Source organism: Colias eurytheme, chromosome 14, assembly GCF_061535395.1.
Source record: "Colias eurytheme isolate Ceu_HAF_F1 chromosome 14, ilColEury1 Martin Lab GWU primary, whole genome shotgun sequence".
In the NCBI taxonomy this organism is placed as follows: Eukaryota; Metazoa; Arthropoda; class Insecta; order Lepidoptera; family Pieridae; genus Colias; species Colias eurytheme.
The window spans coordinates 8,203,097-8,228,101 of NC_142993.1; the positions used below are offsets into that span (position 1 = coordinate 8,203,097).

The 25,005-nt window shown below is 31.5% G+C and overlaps 1 protein-coding gene across 1 annotated transcript; it reads right to left on the reverse strand.

The window, feature by feature from the left end:
- Positions 1-3,742: 3,742 nt before the first annotated feature.
- LOC149903008 (uncharacterized) lies at positions 3,743-5,113 on the reverse strand. Its single transcript, XM_090109711.1, has 6 exons — positions 5,057-5,113; positions 4,804-4,854; positions 4,615-4,695; positions 4,258-4,386; positions 4,095-4,164; positions 3,743-4,014 (listed from the first exon to the last, which is right to left on the reverse strand). The coding sequence occupies exons 1-6, from the start codon at positions 5,111-5,113 to the stop codon at positions 3,743-3,745; spliced, it is 660 nt and encodes a 219-aa protein (XP_089965837.1).
- Positions 5,114-25,005: the final 19,892 nt, after the last annotated feature.

Sequence of the window (25,005 nt, forward strand, 5' to 3'; positions counted from 1 at the left end):
TTTGTAATATATAAAGTTTTAATAGTCGAAAATCTACATGCCTGAAGCTATTGCCATAATTTTATATTTGAGTACAGAGAAGCAGCTAACTCGTAACCAAAAGTTATGCGTAGGATGTAGAGTCCATAAAAAATCCGTTATAGCTTTATAAACAAATAATATATTCATTAGATACTTGTCATAACTTGGAACGTTCATAAAACATGCATGCTTTTAAGTGAGATGTTTTTCAAAGTTTCGTGGGCAAGTTTGACAAGAGCTAAATAAATACCATTAAGTATTAATTATTACTGTTTGAGCAAAAAACAATGTTTATTATATCCTGATAATACAAGGTTTCATCCTAACTGAGTTTTCAAGATTTAATTCTAATGATTTACGTAATAAAAACAGATAAAACTTAAATTTTTTGAAGTCTATGTAATCTCTTTATCATCCGATTTTCATTTATTTTTACCTCTATAATAAACTTAATTCAATCATGAAATTTTCAAAATAAATAACATAATAGTAATTACAATATAATTCTAAGTTAAAATATTTAGGAAGTAAATGCAAAGCCGTAGGCAGTATTAAATATATCATTAGCTAATTAATTAGTCTCCTAATTAAAATTTAGTTGTCTAAGAAAAGTCATTATTGTTTACAATACAATTTACTTTCTATAATAAGATTAACTAGTATTTGCATGAGAATATTATTATTTTTTTCGAAATACATGATACCTTTCTACTGTTTACTATTTACATATTATTAATATTTTCAAATAACCATTTTAATTATCATCAGTAAGACAAATAATGCCGCACTGGTAAAACTTTATTTGATCATTTTTAGGTTTCATTCTTAGTTTCATGTAAACACACTTATTAATTTTATTCGTAAAACATAACAACAATAACAATAACATAACATATTATAGGGCGTATTTTAAATCATTGTTTAGGTCCTAATTAGGGAAAGGTTTTCGTGAAGAAATTCTTAAATATCAGATTTATTACTTTATATTCATTTCTTTATAATATTAAATAGAATAATTTAAATCATTTCCAAACATTACCTGTTAGATCGCTCTAATAAAGAGAGTCAAATAGTTCCTTTATGATGAATTTATGTAGAGACATAGAGTAGTGACTCTACCTATATTGTACCATATTTGTATTTGTTGAGACAAGCAATTGAATTCCGTCTAATAAGAAGTTTAGTTAGTGATCAACTGTCAATTTATTCTATTATCCATACTTATATTATTATACTAGCTGCTCCGCGCGGTTTCACCCCCGTGGCTCCACTCCTGTTGCCCGTAGCGTGATGAAATATAGCCTATAACCTTCCTCGATAAATGGGCTATCTAACACCGAAAGAATTTTTCAAATCGGACCAGTAGTTCCCGAGATTAGTACGTTCAAACAAACAAACAAACAAACAAACTCTTCAGCTTTATAATATTAGCACAGACTAATAATAATATACTAGATATTAGTATTTATTATTATATTATAAATGCGAAAGTATCTCTGTTTGTCTGTCTGTTACCCAATCACGCCTAAACTACTGAACAAATTTTCATGAAATTTGGTATGGAGATATTTTGATACCCGAGAAAGAACATAGGCTACTTTTTATCCCGGGAAAATGACGCAATCCCGGAAATCCCACGGGAACGGGAACTATGCGGGTTTTTCTTTGACTGCGCGGGCGAAGCCGCGGGCGGAAACCTAGTAAGTATTTAATAAAATGTAACTTTAAAATACTCCATAGTAACAATTGCTAACTTTCTATTTTCGAACAACAAATACTACATAAGGTATCGTATTTATATGAATGTTTGTCTACGTTCCAGTGCACAGGGTTCCATAATTATTATACTGCAGCTGCTTCCGCCGATGGGTGGAGCTCCGCGTTTTTTTATTAGTGTTTCATAGTCATTGGTGGAAGACATGTTGAAGTATTACAAATTTAAATTCGCGGGGGACGTGTTGAACTTGAAGAATGTAACGCATGTGTTCATGTTTCGGAACTCATTAAGTTTTTGCGTGTTTCTATTCTTAGGTCCGGTTGCTCGAAGCACGGTTACGTCAACTTTAGGGTTAAGTTTTGGTTAAAGTAAAATTAACCGGGGGACAAATTTAAAAAGCGTTGTTGAAGCAGCGGTTACTTTAACGAGCGGTCAAATTACCGATTTAACGGCGGTCAAAATTACCGACCGGGTGGGGGTGGTTTAAATTTTGACGTTAGTAGAATTTGAAGTTCAGTGACAGTTTTTAGGTTATTTACAAAATATTTCTTTGCGAATACCGTATAAAATGGGATCGGAGCGTTTTCTTTTGGATTTAATTAATGAAGACAGTTCTTCTGATGACGAGTTCATATTTGGACAAGTAGTCCGACAAAGACAGAGAAATTTTCGGCCACGAACTGATTTTTTTTTATGGGAGGAAACAGATTTTAGAGCACGCTATAGAGTGTCGAGGAATTTGGCTAAAGTGCTTGTAAATTTATTAGATTCGCGTCTCAAACGTTTGACCAGGAGGTGAGTCAATTTTTATCCATAAAAATTAATAGGTATAGTTTTTACAAACAATCTTTTATTTTCATAGTAAAACCTCTAAAAAACCTAACAAGTAATGATGTAGGTACTTATTGTTCATTCTCTTTTTTCAGAAACAATGCAATTACATCTGCAGATCAAGTCTTATTAACTCTACAGTTTTACGCATCTGGATCATTTCTGAGATGCGTTGGCGATTCAAAAGGAGTGCACAAATCAACAGTATGTAGAGCTATTCACACTGTTAGCAAGGAGTTAGCGAAACTTAGATCCCATTTTATTTATATGCCAAGAAATGAAGATGAGAGGAAAGCCACTGTAAACAACTTTTACAATATTAGCCGCTTTCCAAAAGTTATAGGTGCTATAGATTGCACACATGTCTACATATAATCACCTGGTGGCAATAATGCAGAGTATTACCGCAATAGAAAGGACTCATTTTCACTGAATGTTCAAGTTGTTGCTGATGCCAATTGTTATATCAAAAATATTGTTGCAAGATGGCCCGGAGGAAGTCACGATAGTCACATATTTGACTCAAGCAACATCAAAGGTAGAATGGAAGATGGTGAATTTGGTGATATGTGGCTATTAGGTGATAGAGGATATGCCTTGAGGTCATTTCTTTTAACACCTCTAGCTAATCCTACAACAGCAGGAGAGCATCTTTATAATGAAAGCCAAATAAGGACGAGAAATGTGGTTGAGAGGACATTCGGATGTTGGAAACGAAGATTTCCTGCAATTGGATCCAAGTTAAGGGTCAATTTGAAATATATGCAAGCAATTATAGTTGCAACAGCTGTTTTACACAACATCTGTCGTAAGATGAATGAGGAACAACCCCCAGATTTAGTAGATCTTTACGAGGAGATGGACATAGTCCATGAAACTGCTCCAAACTATCAAGATAGTACTAGAGCACAATTAATTTCAACATATTTTGACAGATTAGCAGCTACTTATACATGACAAATGTTTTATTTATGATGTAAACAAAATTAAAATAAAAAATATTCATTTATCAGACTCGTTTATTTTGTACTACAATTAAAGAAAAGTCCAACATTTTATAATTACAATGTACTAAACTAAACTTTTACTAATTACCTACTTATATTTAGAGTTAATTAAAATACAAAAGATTAATTGTAACAGGGATCCAGGATGCTACATTATAAATAAACCTTAAACCAATATTTTTAACTGTGCCTCTTGAATTTTTATTTTTAAATCTAATAGTTGAATTTCTTTTTGGTGGCGTTCCTCATTGTATTTTATGAGTTGGTCATGCAGTTCTTGTGACTGTCTCAATTTCTCTCTGTGCTCAACTTCTGCACGTCTATTAGACTCTTCAATTACTCTTTCTTTTTCTTTTGTGCAGTGAAGTTTCTCTTCACTCAGCATCTTAATAGATCTCCTCACTGACACAGGAGTAGCCCCGAAATTTCTTTTCCGACCTAAAAAATAGAACAATTTTATATATTCAACATCCCACCACAACTGACACTTGACAACACTCTCTATTATGTCTACTTACATTTTAAGGGTGATGACACTGGCTGTCTTAATAAACACCCAGGTGCACCGGTATCTTTTATAAAGGATTTCTGAAACAGAATAAATAAATTTGTGAAATAATATAAAATGCTGAGATAATAATTTCATTAAGCATGCAATAAATTAATCACCTTGATACTCACAACATTCTCCAATTCACTAGATGGGATTAATGTTACCACATCAGTATTAGGAATTTTAAATTGGCTTGATGGGCTTTGTGTACGTGATGGTTGTGTGACAATCATATCCTGAGACAGTAGCAGCACATCCTAAAACAAATAAATAAAAACTTAAATATCCCTTTATTACACAAAAAAGGAAAGCATATATTTTGTATTTGAATAATATTTTTACTTTTCTATTTTTTTGTAAATATATCTTCACTAACAAAAAGTGGAATCATACAAATAAATATTATTTTGTGTAATACTTCTACATTGCATAGACAAATAAATAGTTATGTGAATGTGTGAAACTTGAATAATTATAGGGATTACCTGAGAGTTTTCTATGCACTCCAATTTCTTTTTTGCTGGCGGTGTCATCACACAATGTGATTCTATTATTTCATCAACATTCTACAAAATCAAACAAAATGAACATTGCATAATTCACAAAGATTTGAGCAAAGGTTTTTATACCAGCAAAGGCAAGCAAACAAAAAGAAAATGAAAAGTTAACTTTACCAGATGAGCTAGGGATGCCAGGTTTCCTTCACCACCAGTAGGTTCAACATTCTAATAAAAAGTAAAACATTACAATTATGTTAATGATTATAGTTATGATGAGAGTTTCCAAAGACTACATCTATCACCAGGAGGGTTCTGATCCGCCAATATTCCAGCCGTCCAACATACATAGGAAAATAATTGTTTTTTTGTTGCTTTCTTTTGATATTAATACAGATTGATAAACTAAAAATAATCACACATTTAGTACAGATAGAGGTGCATACCACAGGTAGGGAGTCATCATCATATGCTGATTCCAGACCATCATTATGCGTTGTTTGGGGACAGGTAATAATATAATTAGCGTTTTTGTGACGATGTTTCTAGGCTTTGGGTATGATGGTACTGATTGTAGGATAGTAGGTAGAGCCAAACTACAACTTCCTTAAAAATATAATAAATAAAAATGTATATTGTATACTTACTTGTCGAATGTTTTTGTATTCTCTATACTAGAGCTCTTTCTAAAGCTCAAAGCTTAAGTTAGCCAATATTGTGACTCGACCATTAATTCGACCAAAATAAAAATAACGTTATTCGCAGAATGCGTTTAAATATATGACTTAATTATTACAAGCTAAAAGCAATATGTAAATGATAACAAAGATAATGATGACGATGAGACGTGTTAGTGCCAAAAATAATAACAAGTACATCTTACATAGAGTGCAATGCGATTCTACCTTGCAGTTGTTGAGTTATAACAGAAATATCATGTGGTACTTATTTGTTTCTTATAGTTGGTAGAAATGACGGTTATGATGAAAAAACATTGGAATGCTTCTATAATACCTATAGAGTAAAATTAACTTATATTGTAGTTTAATGTTGTTTATCGTTATTATATTGCCACCTGCGAAGCTTCCATATTGGAAGCTTGTATGGTAGGCCTAAGTAAATAAAACTTTAATTACGTCAGGAGTTTGCATAAAATTTATTCCGATTATAAATTTCCAAATTAGGTCCATAAGTATTCAGGTGGAAAGGTAATAAAAAATTATATTTCGTTCGTCCCCTATAAAAATGATGGCGGTACCTCGTCATCTTCTGGTAATACATTATTTGATTACTTACCTTTTGCAATTTTACAATTTGAGAAGTAATAATTCATGTCATTACAGGACATATGTGTTTTCATCTCATGTCATTCTTGGAGATCATAAAAACTAATTGAAAACTGCGGTTTCGTTAGTCATTTTAAGGAATACATTTATTGGACAATGTAGAAAGGAAAAGTATTCGAGATATGAGTAAATATACCATTTAACTTAAATTACATATAAGGCCTCTGCATCATTGTTCAATTTTATCACCTTTTAGATGAACAGCACCAATCCGTGTACAACTGTATAAATATTATTTTTGTAACATTTATTATTAGGTACGAAAGATCGAAGAATGAAGAGGATAAGGGTAGATAAAACAGTTGAAGTCTTTATCAAAGTAAACTTAGGTCCTTTACTTTCATAAAATTTTGTTTAAAACGTAAAATAAATCTTCATCCAAAGTTAAGTTTTGACATTGATAAAAATTACATTTTTTGACTAGAAATGTTTGTAATTACACTTCACACGTCACTTACCTAACAATTAATATGTCAAAGAGCTATTTATCGAGAAATATTTCGGAATACAACATTTTATAATAACTTCCGTTAAATAACCACAACGTTACCTGGGTGGCGAGATCGTAGATAACGAATATTTTTAATTATTACCTTCAAAGGGCGAGCATGTAACCCTTAATTTCTATTTTTGATCTACGTTTTAGAATAACATCTGCGCGCCATTAGTCATAGCAGTATGAGAGATTTTTTATCTTTCGCTTAAAGTTACTGATAGTAGAATTCCGCGCTAAAAGGTATAAAAGGCACTCTACCGCTGATTGTCCCAATTAGCAAGTATCCTGAATTTTGTGTAGGGTAAAAGAGATGTTACTTTACATTAATTATATAAGTGGTTTCATTTGGTTTGTTGCTTATTGTAAAATAGAGTCTTTTTATGACAGTCGAGGAACTTGCTTATATAATATTATTTTTAGATAAAATTTTCTTGTCAGATAAAACAATTATACCAAAATTTTACTCCCTTACTAATTGTTCTCCAGTAACTTTGGATACTACACGTATATTTTTATATTCTAACCTATTTAGTTAAAGATAAGTACATTTTAACTGCCTATATTTCTTTATGAAAAATATTATTTCACATACAATCTGAATCTGAAAGAAACGTAAGAATATTTACAAATAAGGACAGGGGTTTTACAGCATTTGCGATAAACTACGTGCTAAGAACGTCGAAGATAACAATTACGAACATTTGGGGAGGTGTTAACATTCCATTGCGATTCGTCATGCACATGCATAATGTATCTACGTAATTTGGAACATGCAATTGTTTTTAAATGTCTTGTCATATTTTTTTTTCTGTTGAGTTCAAATCATTAGGTTAATAAATATGGTTATAACGATAGCTGTTAAATGCTACACGATAAAATATCACAGATTATTGAAGAAAACGTCCGCATCTGATTTAATTATGCAGAAAAAGGCTATTATAAGCGTGAAATTAAAGAAACAGTCACAGTGAAAGAATGCATGCAAATTGTACACCAAAGACTATCGCATTCTAATAATTAGGCAATTCGTTATTTCTAATAAATTATTGATTTTTCTTAAAAACTGCGTACACGAGCTATCCCTCTGTAACTCGACCCAACATGGGTAAGTTTGGCTTCACGCAACCGAGGGGTTAACTTAATATGATTTAAGGTCGTGGGTTAGTTAATACGCATACAAATTAGAGTAAAGAACTATCTGTATAATATATCAAATATTTGTTTTAAACGCTTGTTTCCGAAATTATTTGTTTGTGAGTGTTTAAGTTAAATTTAATCTAGAATACGAATTAATCTACGAATAAATAGAAATTGAAAAGTTTGTGGATTTGTCTCGATAACTGATATTTCTTAATAATAATAGGTTTCATTTTGTTTTTAAATATTCAACGTTATTATACTTAATAAATATAGTCACAATACACGACAGTGAAACACAGAAAATATGTTTGTCTGCCTTGTCTGCGAATGCTGGACCAATTTTAGCGGAAATTACACAGGTAGACAGCGCTGATGTTATAAGGCTATGTTTATTTTTGGAAAATTGGTTTACATCAAAAATCTTTGCCTATGAAACTAAGCTAAATCCGTCAGATAGCTAATATCATTTTGAATATTGTTTACTCTTGAGAGCATTCCTTTTATAGTCGTTAGTCATATAAAAAATAAGAATATTTAACATAACTAAATAAAACTGCGTCGTTTCGAAATATGGTCCTATAAAGTATGAATAAAGCTTATTAAGCCCACAGAACTATAGATTAAAAATCCGCCATATGTGAACAAAGGGGAGGGTTGCACTTGTCACAAAAAGTAAGTGGATAGCATTGAATATGGTGATTAGAGCTTATGTGTACACCAAGCTTATTATACTAAGTTTGGTAGTTCGTTAAATTTAATATAGAAGAGAATGGATACGAAATTTATACTTGGGGCGATTTAAATGAGCAATATCATTTTAAGAAACTCCCTATTGGACGACAATTCTGAAATTGCATTTATTTTTATATTTTGGAATTGTTGTTTGATAAAAAACTATCTTCGATAATAAATATGAATCATTTGTAGGTATGATTTGCAGAATCATTGTGTTGTGCCGACCAGCTATGATATTGATTATATTGAATTGAAAATAAAATATTTCTTGTTATACATTGGTCGACTTCCAGGCTACATTTTCTAACTTCTGTTACTAACGCTTAAAATTTATTATATAAATACACTGATCACTGACATCTTTGAAATACCTACATCATATTTCAAGGCTTTAGTTCGGACATTCAATATTTTCGATGGATGTTTATTTAAGTGATTAAGTGTTTGGTATAGTCGTCTTTTCCCTTCCGAGGCGGTTCACTTGGCCCCTGCTCCCTTTACAATTTGCCGACACAATACACTGTATTCTATATTTTTTTACTTCGGTCATGGTCCTTGAATTACGTAATTAGCGGTTACTTATTGGGACTTGAGAGCGGGTCTCTTACAAATGCTTTTTTATCTCCAAATTCAATTAATTAGGCTTTGAAGTTCGTAACTATATGCCCGTTTTGGGGGCATTTGGCAATCGGACCTAGATAAATGGCGAATTTTTGTTTACTACTAATACATACTAGTTAAAATATTATCGTTAACTCCTGGTTTAAATATGTAAGTGCTATATATTAAAATTATTATCCTAAAAACTGTTTCAATCAAAATACCAAAGTATAAGATCTAAAGAAGAAATATACTTACCGACGTATTTTCCAAGCTCTGAAGAAAGAATTACACGGAGAGAGGAAATATATATTCTAAACAAATTACACCATCAACTTGTCCAAATCATAAGGCATATAAGCTAATAACATTACCTCCTTTTTACTAGTACAGAATATGCATGTAAAGAAAGTTCTAAAGTACCTACGAAGTATATAGAATGAAGACATATATCTTTAACAGTTTGCAATTACAAGTGGAAACAGCAATGGGGCCGTAGCGACGTGTATTGCGTACCCGTATAGTATTATTTTACAATAATGTTTGCGTACAATACAGATGCTTGTAGTTGGTAACAGGCTACCTGCTTTAATTAGTACTTGAACGAGATTCGTTTTATAAATAACATTGTCAGGACATTCGTAACATAGTTTCTGCGTAATATAAATTGTAACGTTTTTGCTTGGCTTGAGGATCATTCCTGATATGCTAGTTCTCTAGGTGAATGAAAAATATTTGTGAAAAAGCTGTGATGATTTCAAGTTCGTTTCTTTGTTGTTGTAGTTATTTATATAGGTAATTTTAAAGATAAACTTTCACGAATTAAATGTTTTACGAAGATGCATTTGATAAATGGAATGTGTTAAGGAAAAATAAGACGCATACGATCTATAGATATAGGTTATATAGCTGACGAATAGGTATTTAATTATTAGGAAAACGTCAGCAGGCATTCTTATTAAAAAGTAAAAACTTATAACGCACACTTGTTAACTAATAAAAAATTCAATTAATAACAAGTGGTCACAAGTGCGACCTACATCATTCATTTGTTATTGTTGGTGCAAACGTTTTGCGTGAATCACCCTATTCAAGGCACCCTCATGAGTAGAGCATTTGGTCTGACATTTACACAATAGATTAAAAAACGCGGCATAAAAAGCATCCGCGGTTATCTATTAGTATCTAGTTAGAGTTACAATCGCAGATGTTACAAAAATAATAATCCGTGCGTGTTCCGCGCCCTCACGTTTCTGTAAAAAAAACATTCCTACCTGAACGGTAACTTTTAAGACAGTAGGGATTTGTTCCGTTAAATAAATAGCTGATACTTAAAGCTTAGCTACGAACAAATTGTTTTTTGAGTTGACTTAATATACAGGGCGGGGTTTATCTAAATTTGGAATGTTTAAGCCCCCGCCGTGTTTAAATTAAAATCGAATGAAATTAAAATATATTTTGTTCACACAAAATTCGTTTTCTTAATATCATGCTTAGAAAAGTATGCAAAACGTATAATTGATTTGTCTGCAATAAAAACTTTAGCGAGATTGTCACCGACGCGACGATTGGGTGAATTTAAGTCGTGCGTGAAAGATTAAGAAATATCATAGTCAGTGCTGTTTCGTTACGAATCTGATTTATATTATATTGATTGAATTGAAATAAACAGTATCAAAACAACACGCTTCATTGGAAAATAAACCTTATTTTAACCGACATAAGCATTATTTGACTTCTACGGTGCAATGCGAACAGTAATACGATATCCACAAAAATCGCAAGTGAACTAAGGAAGAGGAGTTAGTAGCAACAAGTTTGAGATTTCCTGTTACGAGAGCCACCCATCTGCGAACAAATCACTAACAAAAATATCGAATTACACACATACAACCATTGAAACGGATGTACGGAGCTATGGGAGTTTTCTGGGTGCCTTTTTTAGTTTTTTTGGGTGGACATTGAATGGTACAGGCCAATTAATACTTCAAAGCCTGATGGGCGTGCTGCCTTGTTCCGACCGGAAAAGTTTGATCGTCACGTACAATGGTCAGTAATACGATATGTACTACACCTGTACACAGCGCACAAAGCGTGTGCGAATTGCATCGCAAACATGCATATATCACGACTTCAATGCTCTTTTTTATCGTCAAAAGTTATCGTCAAAATAAATATTACCTGCATTTAAAATAATAATATAAACCTTCTGAAGTCTTGTAATATATTTTAAAAATCAGCATTTGCATTTATTGACTACTAAATTAATGGTTCTATATTGTGATGTCCAATTTTTATAATTTAGTATCAATTGTTATAAGTTCAACACCCATTAATCTTACTATATTATCATAATTTTGGTGACTTGATATTGAACAAATTTTTGTCTACAGTCTATTGTTTGAATCAGAACAAACGTGAACTTTACAATATTTGAAGAAATATTTCGAATCCAACGTCGGTGGGAAGTGTATCGAGTTTATATTCAAACCCTTCAGTGTTCAGGAAACGCAATTGTAAAGTCCTGAAAAACAAGAGGGCGCTGATTTCAATAACTGCTTGCCGCTATCTTTTTTTATTTCTATGTATCTCTGTTATTAAAGTTTTAAAGTAAGGATATGCGTAATACAAAATCATGTATCTAGTTCTAAAACTAACGATCTTATCTCAAAGTAACTAGTTACTATCACGGCCATCAATTTACAGATAATAGGAGTTACTGCAAGATAATATGATTCTGAATTACAACTTACGTTACACCTGTCCATATAAGTTTATCACTAACAACAGTGTACAAATAAATCGTGTAATGTATCTACGAATATCGCATAAAACCTGAGAACCGATAAACTAACGACAAGATAGAGCAAATCTTTAATGAAATCTAGACTGTGAAATCTTTACTGGATTTTAATTGAGGAAGAAATTATTTAGCTCTATCACATTGCATATCCATAATATTGAACAGGTAGGTGAGAATTTATTTTATTATAATGTCTTAATTTAACCCGAATAAAAACATTTGACGAACATGAAAAATATAGGTCTACCAGAATCTGATGGCATATTTATATTTATGAGATAAAAGATTTTTATGTGGCAACTTATTTGACAACTATCAAATTGGATGTCAAATTATTTGTCTTTTTTGCAGTTGATGAATAATTTTTAGGATTTTGTCTAAAAAATCTTCGAAAATGTCGAAAAAGCCGCTGCGATCACAAGCAAGAGGTGTTGTTTATAATGTGTATAGAAAAACATTCGATGAAGAAGGGTCAAACACATCACAATTTTCAATTTTGAAGATTTTATTGGTAAATTGGACTTACCCGTTTGATACTATAAATTAAAAAATATTATATGCAGGTAACTATAATATTGTTTGTTGATTAGAATATAATTTTTATGAAAACTTATTACAGGAGTTTCCAATACGGCTATTCGTCAAGTCCAAGCTGTCCAAGTCAATTTTATAATGTGTGTCTGTTAATAATACTTACGAAAATAAACATAATTTTATTTTATTTTATAAAAAAATACAAGCAGTTTTGATCTACATTATCATTATATCGATATTTTCACATGACATGATATTTTCACATGGAATGAATATATACAAATATAGGTTTGTGTAAAATATAATAATATGTATTACCTGTATAAAAGTAATTTGTATAATTGTATATTATACATGTAAGTACATAATATGTACCTACATAATAATTATTAAGTGGATATCTCATTATTAAGTACAGTATTGTCCACTTATGTAATGTGAGTAATGATATTGAGGACAAAATAAAAAATAAGCAGTATCAAGATCGTTCAGTCCATTTTCCCTAGGGTTGCACTATCAAAATTTTGATTTCCCTAATTGCCATCAGATTCTGGTTTACCTATAACAGTTATAATTAAAAGAAATATTGCGTCGCTGTAAACTGATACCCTACTTTATGCAAAACGTATCATAGTCTATTTATATGCAGAATGACATTTAATATCTGCCGATAAAGTATAGGTAGAACAAATGTTTGCTTGTGGGGGGGCGGTGGCCATATATTATACTTTAATAGGAACCCTTAAACGATCTTAAGTTTTATTACCTAATCGTAGAGATCATCGCTAGGAGGTCCCGCTGCGATACCTTATAAATTGGAGTATTTTACTATACTTGGGAGGAAACAATCGGCAAATAATTAATTAATAAAACATGGTGATATGTGGAACATTAAAGCGAAATAATGGCCGTGTCCTCGTCGACTTACGTGTACAATTACGTGTTTAGGGTATAAAACTATATTAATTTAGCGAACTACCGTTAATGACTTGATCTTAGCGTGCAAAACTATAAATAGATAGCTATTATACTCTGATATATTCGATTACATCTTTATTATTCGAGACGTTCATTTTATATTCAGTTTATATTCTATAATTAGTTTATTCATCGAGTTTAATTACGTGACAATCAATTTAATCGATAATAATATAGAAAATGAAAACAATTTACGTCGGGCTGATCGGTAATTTATAAAGCTTAAGTATTGAATGTCTCAAGCGCAATAACAATTATGGGAACATAAAATTTTAATAACAAAGAGAGACGAGTATTACTGAGCGCATAATTCTGTGCCTCCAGTGAATAAGGGAATAACTCAAAAACAGCACTTTTCAGGAGAGACAAAAAACTATATATCAATACTAAATCTTTATTAATTCAAAATTTTAAGCTTTTATGTGTAAGATATGATGTTAGACTATATTTTTACATATGAACACATATTGTAACAACCCCATAAATATACTTTTTTCGTGTTTTTTTGTAGTTGTGGCCTTATGAACGAGTACTTCATGGAATAACTCAATGTATTCACATAATTTATTTTTTACTCTTTGCAATATAACGACTTATGCCCTTATGCACTATGTTCATAATCGCACAACACGACTTATATTATGGCCAGTTTTGGTTTTATAGAAATGATGTGACTTATTATGCTTGAAATTTGTGTACTTTATGACTCAATTGAGGCATTTTAGTGGAAAAACTATGCACGTAGCTTGAAAAACGAATGAAATCAACGGGTTTTTTTATCGTTATTAGATAATAAAAACAAAACAACATTTAGGTATTTATGCATTTAACCCTAGAAGTCCAATCTACGTAAATTTGACGTATGAACTCTTCTATATTTACCATCGAATCGCTGCAAAATCCAGAACCAACTTATTAGCCGTCGAGACCTAGCAGTACATAGTTGGCTCATCCCGGTAAATTCCGCCATTTGGTTGTAAAGAGGATGTTGTGCGTCATTTTGACGTATAATTGGGCTTTTCGTAAATTTTAAGATTGTTTCAAATTTTTATTTTGTGATTTATTGGAATATTTTTTTTCCAAGTCACGTTTCATATGATATCTATAGTATTATTATATAGATTGAGTATAAAATGGGATCCAGACAAATTTTATACTAGGACGAAGAACCTTCAACTTTAGTAAATGACGATTATTGTCCTCCGCTGGATTTGGACTTCAAGCAAGGGGATTGGGTGGCTGAAGATGTTGTCCGGAGTAAAACCGAATATGTTATGGGGTTTTGTTACCCATGTATAATGAAAGTCGTAGATTGTAAAATAAACCTTTAATCGATCTTTCAATAATACAGTACTATGTTGTTAATGCTATACAATGTTTCACCAGTCACCACAATGAGTCTAGTCTGTACAGGTTAGCAGGAGACAGGATTGAGTATTGGTATTAAGGTGATGAATTAATTTTTCTAACATTTACGGCCCTTTTTAAACCTTCGTAATTTTTATATTATTAAAGTTGTCGTGATGAAAATTCTTGACAAGAAAGTTCAATAGTAACACAATACGTCTACCGTTTTAGAAACATGATTCCATGATATTTTCTCGATAGAAAAAAAATACAAAGTTCTCATTGTTATTTTTTTTTAATCTCTGGCATCTTCAAAATAACAAACGTAAAGTTACGACTTTTTGGATATTAACTATAAAATATACAACCTATACGTCTACCGTGTTAGAATTTTGAAATATGCGATGGTTTTGAAATAAACAAGAAATACTTGAAATTAGCGCCTGACCAGCCAATATAGCGAGAGCCGCCCTGTACCTTCCTACCCCGATCGCTGCACGAGTCATTCCCGCTACGGCCGTCACACGGGGAACTTGTGTCGCTTGCGCAATCGTAAAAAAGGGTGACAACACGATAAGACAAAATGAGACAAATGGGGACAATAAAGAAAATAAAAAGAAGAAACATAAAGGTTGGAGGAAAAAGAATGCTTACAATTGGAACAAATTAATGAAGTAAGTTGGTTTTATTTTAAATTTGATGCTAATTGTATTATAGACGATGTTTGATATGTACCCCTGTTTTAAGTACATAACGAATGTGTAAGATTTTTTCATTTATAGCATAAATAATCTTTTCAGAAATCCGGAATCCAGAAGGAAAATAAACCCACTGATTGTTCACAATGTGAACCCACTCCTTCGTAAGTACCTTTATTCAGTCAAAAATGTATGTTATCAACGCTCTACTGGTTTTATCGCATGATTCCATTTTTAGCAAAAAGCAACAAAGTGCAAAGAAATAAAAAATCATGGTGAACTTAGTGGAAGTATGGTGGACGTAATATGGAATTATGGAACAGGAGCTCGTTGGAGTAGTATTTTATTTTAAAAAAATACGAAAAAATTTCAAGAATTTCTTAGTAGGTGGTAGATAAGTATGTTGTATAAAGAATTTGATGTTGATATTTATTTATAGCCTAACTTTGTTCTGGCTATTTTATTTTGATTATTTGTAATGAATAATTACAATTATAATAGAGTGCAAAAAATAAATACATGCGTCAATATATTTTGTGTCTTTTTTAAACAATTTTTTTATTTAAAAAAATATCATTCCGACCGCGGCTTTGCCCGCGTGGAATTAGGTTATATCGTGAATCCTGTTTTATCCCACAGAAGTGTTCAGTTCGGATAAAAAGTATCCTATGTGTAAATCCAGGCAATTAACTATATTTTATCAAAATTGATAATGTAGTCTTGACGTGATTAAGTAACAACTAACAAAAAAATATACAAATTAACATCCAAAGTTTCGCATCAGTTTTACTGTATTAGCGATATCTTCCACTCTTGACTTTGACTGAGAAGAATTAGGGTTTATAACTTCTTTCACAAATAGTACCTTTCATTTCTGGGCATGATGTAATATCTACGTCAGCATCAAATTCAATCTAAATCAATTCAGTAGTCCGCGTAATTAGGTACCATTTCATTTTTTCAGAGTAACAATATTTTTTGTTATTTTAAAGATTATTTATAACCTGTATTATTTTGTAATAAAGTAAACATTACGAAATAATAATAATTAATAATTATTAATAATGTCTAAGTAGTTGTTAAAAAGAAGATAATTTTGTGTTTATAAGCAAGAAAATAAAACCAATAAATCAACAATTTAATATAATATGTATAACAATATTATAACTGTATGACGACTCCATACATGTTTGTCCCGAGTCGACCAGCGGCAGCGCGGCGAGTATGCAAGAATGTCTTCGCGCACACCCGCGTTCGCGATAGCGAGCTACATATTAGACTCCGCCCGCCAAGCAGTGGATTTTTTTTTGTGTATCGTCTTAAATACGTATCAACTGCGTATTGCGTTTTGCGTATTAACTATTGTCCTAGTGAAAATTAATCGTCGAATCAATTTAAAATTCGATCAAGTGCGTTCCGTTTCGAAACGCCACAGATAATAAAATATAGATAATAAAAGTGGCAACGCCACAATTTCATGGTGGTATACATTGAGGATACAAGCACTATAAAGAGATAAGAGAAGCCCGAAAACCATATCGCTCATTTGCGACAAGAACGTGTTAACGAGCATATGTATCGTTATGGAATAATAATACAGTAGAATCCGGCGCATCGCGCTCTACTTGCTGCTAAAACGCGATATTTCTAGCTCCAAAAATGACCGAGTTATGAGGGAAAAGGTCGGCGACTATCGGTTTAGCGAAATTTCTTTTCGCTCTTGAATTTAATGCAAGAACGGTTTAAGTCAGTTGTCGCTACTCCCTTTAGAAGGAAACTGCTGCCCGATTGCGGTAAAAACGTAACAGCTTATTGTATCACGGTTTTGCTGAAAGGTAAGTACAGCTTATTGTTTTTTTACTGATTTATATTTGCAGCTATAACGGGACATTTGTATGTGGGTCATTATTGTAGTAAAAATAGTATTCGCATGCTACGGTTTACATAGGATTGTCCCGTTGTTGCTGAAATAAACAACGTTTTTTGTTGGTTAATTTAAGATGTTCCGTTACAGTTGATAATAAAAGTACAAAATGTTTGGTATTTATGTTGGTTATCTCAAGTTAACACATTCTTGATAAAAAATAATACATTTTTACAACGAATACGCTACAATGTTGCATTATAAATGATAAAAATGTTGTCTGATTACTTAATTTATTTTTCAGATGGAATCACGGTCTAGGAAGCTAGTAAATCTTGTACGAGAAAATATTCATTATTTTATTTTACATTCACTTAAGTTAGAAAAACGAAAAGATTATACCGATTCTCAAAATACAAATGAATTAAACAATCAATTTATTTTATAGCATAAATGAGTAAAAAATACCGCTAATGAAAAAAAAAATTACAAATCAGTTAAAAAATGCAATCTACAGTCCTACGAATCGAAAGCATCACAAAAAAACTGTGCCGCACCGTCAACTAAAATCCTGCAAGGAAACCTGCATTTTCAAGTGTCAATTTTTGAATAGTGAAATACTGAAAGATTACTGGAATTTAGGAGAGATCAAGAAGCTGTCTCGAGACAAGAACCTGTGATTTGTTTTGCTAATATGTTTATTTGAATTTTGATTTATGGATGACCGCGGGACCCGCAATAAAGATTAGTTTCCTAATATTACTGAGATAAGCAAAATATAAAACAAAGTCGTTTTCCCCGGCCGAATGCTTGCCGTTTTGCAATTTTGATGCAGTTTTTGTTAATTGATAAAGTGATTCAAGATGAAGGTTTATATGTATATTGTATAATAGCATCCATAAATAGGTGAATAAATACTGTTATTTTTGACGTTTCTAATGTGATGTCGTAAATAATTACATTATTTTCCGCCTGCATTGCAAACGCATTCTGAACCCTACGAGATTTATCAAAATAATTTACCTACCAAGTATTTAACACATGGAAAAGTCTTAAGAAAAATCGATGGTATCAGGATTGCACCCGTGCGAATTCGGGGCGGGTCGTAATATTATAATTGCCAACGGTTGTGAGTAAAAGTAAAACAAAAAATATTAATGTCTGGTTATAATTGTATATTTTTTTTATATGTATATTACTTGTATTTCAGAGAAAGTTACACAATAATTTCGCATCAATATCTTTCATTTTGTAAAACAAAATACAAAAATAAAAAAGATTTCTACTACAGTAACACGTTTTAATTAAAATTGCCCATACATTTAGATTACTGATTATCAATAAAACGTAACAATACGACATAACTTGTAAAGTTTTAGATTTTTATTCAATTTTTTTTTCAAGAAAAATGGTGCATATCTGTTTGTAACGCAATACTGCACACTTTTTACAAGAAAAACGCAACAAGAAGGGCCCTTTCTGATATAAATAATCATAATAAATTTAATAACCGACTTATTGTTCTGAATACAATTTGATTCAAAAAAACGAGAACGTTTTAATATGTTGTATTGAGCTGAATAGTCTAAGCATAATAATTAAAAAGTTACAGGAATTTTAAACTTTCAAATGCGTTTTCCCAACAATTGAGATTTTGACTTTGTCGCGTTATAGAAGCAAATGAGCGATATGTATGTTCAGTTAATACAGGAAAAGTTATAGGTGGTCAGTGGCGATATTTTACGGCATGATATAGAATTTTAACAATTTCTATATCATATAATATCAAAATAATGTAGATAAATAAAGAAAAAACAATGAGCCGCAAAGATTTTATGAAAAAATTAAGCACAGATTTGAAGGTGCCTTGGATGCAAATACGACTTGTGGCACGCACTTTGAAGAGACTCTACGTGACAATAGCCCAATTTTTTCAAAATATGAGGTACCAGAGTATCCATAAAATGCTTACGAAAATGCAGGACCAAAGAAGTATCGATATTGCGGATTTTTTTCCTATAAAAAAGGCAAATTACCAAAGCACAGTGGCTAAAACGCTATATGCGGAGAAAACAATATTCATAATATTGTCAAGACTGGTTATAAATACTTTTTTTTATGCGACTATTATAGACTATAGTATTATTGTCTTGATTATTGTAGTTAGATAATTTTTTTTTAATACATATTAAAAACGAGTTATTTTTTAAAAACTTACCCAATTATAAGAAGAAAATATAAGTTTAACATTTTTGTTGGCTTTTTTTAGATGATTCAATTATTATCGTTCTGTATTTATATAAACAAAGAGTATAATATCATTAAATGCACTTAATGTGTTAACTGTATTTTTAATATCTATTGCAAAAATAGTTAATTTCCATAGAAATATATTAGTATCCCAAGTTAACTGATAAATACCTTTTTTAAAAAATATAAAGATTTGTTGTTGCAGAATTATTGAAAAAACGATTTAAAAATAATAAGGAATAGTGTGTGTTGTTTCCGTGCAGTATTCAATTAATAGACCAATAGCAACACGGCATTAATGCCAAACTGTCTCATGTCGTCACTTGAACCAATGACACTAAAAGAGTTGTTCCTTTATGCTCATGTTAGAAAAATGACACAAATGCGTTTATACTAAAATAGTGTTAGGACTAATGGAACAAAATGAATTAAGTCTTTATTCAAAAAGTATAACTACACATACGTCTTTGTGTTCGTGGGTACTTTTGACTCGAGACGAATAGTTCCTTTGCGATTGCCTAAAATGTTGGATAAGGTAACTTATACCGTTAATCACACCCTACTTATACCGTTTGGGTCATTCGAAAAAATGGGTTAGGACGCAGCTAGAGATATGACCTTTTGATATGTTGTGTATTTTGACGAGCTGAATCCAATGGTGCAATAAAAACCAAAGGGAATAACTCGTCTTACTCCCTTATTCACTGGAGGCACAGAATTATTATAAAGTATTCTGAAGAAATGATACGACATAAAGGTGAAGCTTAAAGTCTACACGCTGGGTGTCGGCTGGTGACCATTAAACAGGATTTGCTTTCGTTTTGATTTTGTTGCGGCTTATGAGAACGTTTGTCTATGAAACCACTTTCTTTGATACCTTGTGGGATAATAACTTTGTGATTTAAATTCATTTCTGTACGAGGCTTTTACACAGTTACATTGGATTTGCTTCAATGTTGTGAATATTTGTCTAGATATATTTGATTGGATAATGGACATTTACCTGTATATTATACTAGCGGTTCGCCCCGGCTTCGCCCGTGGTACGTAATATTTACGTTTTCTCTACATAAGAACCATCCTCGTACTTCAAGGAATATAATCAAAAAAGAATTATCGAAATCGGTTAAGCCGTTCTCGAGTTATGCGCTTACCAACACATTTTGCGATTCATTTTTATATATAAGATAAAGATTATTCTTTTTGAGTACTTATCAGGTAAAAATATTTGATACTTAAATATCTTGATTTATAAATTAGGCTTCAGATATACAATTTAGCATTGTATTTTGAACGCATATTTTAATACTACATAATAATGGTTGAATGACCTTTGTTTGAGATGTGGGAAAGTGAATGTATGGAATGTATTTACTATAAATTCAGTAACCTCATTATTACGTTTCAAATTTGCATTGCAGATAGTAAAAAGTTAATCTATAAAAACTACACAATGATACAAAAATAAAACAAAAACCAATCAAAAATTCATCGCGTTCATTGCATGGTAACTGTTAAATATATAAATAAAATAAATAAATAAATTTTAATCTCGTAATTTGTGACTTAGATAAATATTTGTATAATCAACGCTGTATTTACAAACATCAGCTAGATATGGTGTATATTAATTTAACTGCCATAATAATAATAAAACGCTTTTGGACTTTTTGCCTAATTAATTAACCTCGCAATTGAAACAGGCTACGGTTTATTGCATTATGGTATTTTGGTGCTATATGAATAATTAATGAATTAAAAACGCTTTAATACACTTCGATATTGCATTCCATACTTGATGCCATACTGCATTTTTTGTCTTCGTATGAATTGCATTATGAAGAGCCGTGTAATAATTATTAATCATCCATTAAAATGTCAACGAAGGCTTTTTAATACGTTTTTCTACTTATATGTTTAGCAACTTCTTCTAGTGTAGGTAGTTATTATAACGCTGAAAACATTCTTCATCACATACCTGTCTTTAATATTAAAATAAAGTACACATTTTAAACAATAGGCCTATTAAGCGCAATTCGCGAATTCGTACTAAAGGAGCCGCACGCATATTTTCCCGCGCAATCGAACTCAAAGTTGCCGCCATGTTTGCATTTCGATCTTGCGGAGCTGTGTTTAAGTTGACTCGGGAATTATATCCCAACGATTAGTGTAATAACTGGTTACTTCACTGGGTTTTGTTTTTTCCAGGCATGTGCTTTCTGACGTCCGTACGAATTGAATCGAACCCGATTGTTTGGATCAGCTGCATTGTTTTACGCGCAATAGAGATCGCTGCGTTGTTTATTTGCGTTTACTTTTATTTTATTACAACTTACAATCTGATGCAATAATGCTGATATGTTTAGGTTTTAGTCACAATTAATGAGACTAATATAGAAGTTAGTTATTTTAAGTTGTGGATTAAATATAATACCTATGATTTGTAAAAATTTAATATTCCTATTATAGCAGATACCTATATACCTAATAGTTAATCAATCTGTCTTTACAAAAGGTAGTCAAAATAGAAATGAAACAAATAAATACGACTAGAACCATTAGATTTTTAACTACCAATTATTTATAACAAGAAGTTAATTCTAAAAAATAAAGGAATTCCCGCTATTCCCTGTAGTATGTTCAACAATGTTACGTGAATCTGTTAGAAAAACAATGCACGATAATGATAGTCCTCGCGTAATAAAATAAATAAGACTAAAGCGAATATAACGCGTGCATTTATTAAATCAAAGTCAGCGGTCATGTTTTTTAATTTAATAATTGCATCGGATAACGAAACGAATGAGTTTAAATGAGTAAAACGATAATGTATCGCAATATCATTAAGCTGGAAGATTGCACGGCCGGTTATTTATGCATGAACACCGGCGAACGGGAAGCTCTCGGCTCTACGTCAAAATACTGCGCCTGTGTGCTGCCTTCAAATTATTGTGTGTAATGATTGCTGAATAAGAAAACGACGAATGATACGTAAGTGATGTTGAAGCAGCAATGTAGCATTGTCGTGTATTTGTATCGTAAATATTGATTGCGCTGCGAGGAGGCGCTTGTAATTGCGTGCGGCTCCGAACGAACGCAGCTTTTATAAAACTCGTTGGAAACCGCACGGAATGTAAACCAGAATCCTCCAAGACATTAATGTGTATTTATTGTGAGCGTTCCGTAATGTTTTTATCTGCGGCTCGTTCGTACGGGACGATTTACTCGGATACGCGTTAGAACAAAAGTTATTTTTTCGTGTCCGTAATACGGATTTCAGGTTTCGATAAATGACGTTTTCGTATCGTATTTTGTCTTTTTTATCGCGTCGTAAACGTTTAACGAAGTCATTATTGGAGTCGTTCGTAAACAGTTTTAACTGCGTTTTTAAGCTACTTAATGTATTTATCTAGAGCGGACGCGATTGAAATATAAGCAATTACAAAGTGAGGCAGCTGCGTCGGTGAATGTGAAGGTATAGGTCTGTAGGACTATTAGTGCCTCGGGGAAATTAAAAAGCTAACAACTGGCCTGTCCCGCGCCAAATTAACTTGTTCACTTGACGTTTGGAAACACAAGACAGTCCACTGTGTCTTATGACAGATAATTTATTAATATTTCCTGGGACGAAAACGGGCGAAGAATAATTTTGCGCTCTCTTTGAGAAATAAAAAGAAGAGAAATAAAAATTTGAAGGAGTAAATAAAATCATTAATTTAAACGAAAATGTGTTTAATATTTTGTAAATGGATGGAATATTATACAAGAATAATTAAAATTTACTTGACGTATTTCTAAAAAAAGATATTTTTATTTAATAAATTTTAATTTAGTGAATAAAGAAATATAAATTGTTAGGTTTTTTAAGGGTTTTTTATTGTGACATAACAACCGTACAAAATGAGGTAGGTATCACTAGCAGAAAATCGATGCATCAACACGCACTAATTATTTCTTTCAGGATAAGTGATTCTTTACAATCCTTGGCAGCATTTGAGTTGTCATCTAAATGTGGAAAGTCTTTGATCAGCGAATATTCCAAGAAAGACAAATTATTTTCGTGAGTGAGTTGTCGCCTTTAAATTAATTTGTGGAAGGATCATAATGATTTGCCGTAAATAATTTTATATGTTTATTTCGTTATAAATTCATATTTCGATCATATTCTTGGAAATTGTCACATAGAATAAAATTGTAAATTAATTGCTTATTTATTATAATGCTTAGCAAAATTGCGTTTTCAACAAGTTATTTGACAATTTTTTCCCGGCTAATGAAATGATAAACTGAATTTTTTTTTCTTGTTTATCAATTAGTGTTATATACGCAATGCGCGTGAATTTTTTCACATTTATAAAGTTACTTTATGTTACCTTAATCAGGCCTTCAAGATAAGTCTCTTTCCCCCAAAATCATTTCGAGCTAAGTTTGTGCACTCACTACGTTGCAACCGATTACAATTTACACAATCTGATCAGCGCATTATTATCCTTATATAGTCGTTATTAAAAACTGCTGAATACAATTGCCGAAAAACTTATGATTTTCTTAATTAGAGCGTTATAAATTCATTAAATTTCCCATTTTTTGCCTTAAAAAACGATTGATAAATACTGCTAAAAGTTATTTTTTCCATTAATTTATTCGAGTTGGTTGAAGACCAATGAGTATTAATCCTTTAAAAAAATTTTTTTTTTAATTTTGATAATTCTTTAAATATTAAAAAAATATTTAAAATAATAAGGAAAAATCCTAGCGAATTTCTTTAGTCGCGCTCCTTGGGCCGGAGCGTTCTGACGTGTGCTCTACGCTCGATTTTCCTTCATACCGAAGTGAAAGTTGCTCTACTTCATTAAATTTAATATTTTTGTTAATTGATTATTTTTATCTTAGTTTTGTGCAAATATTCGTATTTTTAAACATTTGATTTCGATATGGAAAATAAACGAAAAAAATACGTGTGTAACTACTAGAAAAAAAATTATCTTCGAACATAAAGTTAATGAAACCAAATAGATTGCAAAGGTGATTGGCAACAATTTCTTTATTTTACGGGGTGTCAGTAAAGGGATGTATATTTCTTTAAAACTAAAGTAAGCTCATAAATTTTCTTATAATAAGTATAATTTTTTTGAAGTTCCAAAAATGTTTATTTTTCGTTTGAGAAATACGAAATATAATATAAACTTGTATTGAGAACTTGAACTTCCCAAGTTCATCCGGGGAAATCCCCATACGGGGAAAATGATTTGTTTACTCCAAAATTGATCCGAGGTGTTTTAATTTTTTCTTCTAGTCATTTTCAACGTAGCGGCATGTTGTTTGATTATTAATTTTGTAACTTAAATACAGGATGTTGGTTTTATATTCTGATCTTACAGACGCGCTGACAAATTTAGTCCACCATTTCTAGTTTAGTCTACCAACTCTAAGTACCAATATTAAAACGAATGGATTATCATCACATCATCAAAATTCAGTGGGGTTGAGAACTAAACAAACAGAAGTAACAGAGACGCGAAGAATAAAAAAAGAGGACGAAAACGATAATTCGTTGATGCTTTCCCTTTTCGTTAGGGTACATCACC

Excerpts from the sequence above, each read along its gene's own strand:
- LOC149903008 (XM_090109711.1), bottom strand. The coding sequence starts at position 5,113 with ATGGTCTGGAATCAGCATATGATGATGACTCCCTACCTGTGGTATGCA. Across the intron at positions 4,165-4,257 it reads CTAGTGAATTGGAGAATGTT|AAATCCTTTATAAAAGATAC; the intron begins GTGAGTATCAAG and ends ATTCTGTTTCAG. Across the intron at positions 4,015-4,094 it reads AGTGTCATCACCCTTAAAAT|GTCGGAAAAGAAATTTCGGG; the intron begins GTAAGTAGACAT and ends TCTATTTTTTAG.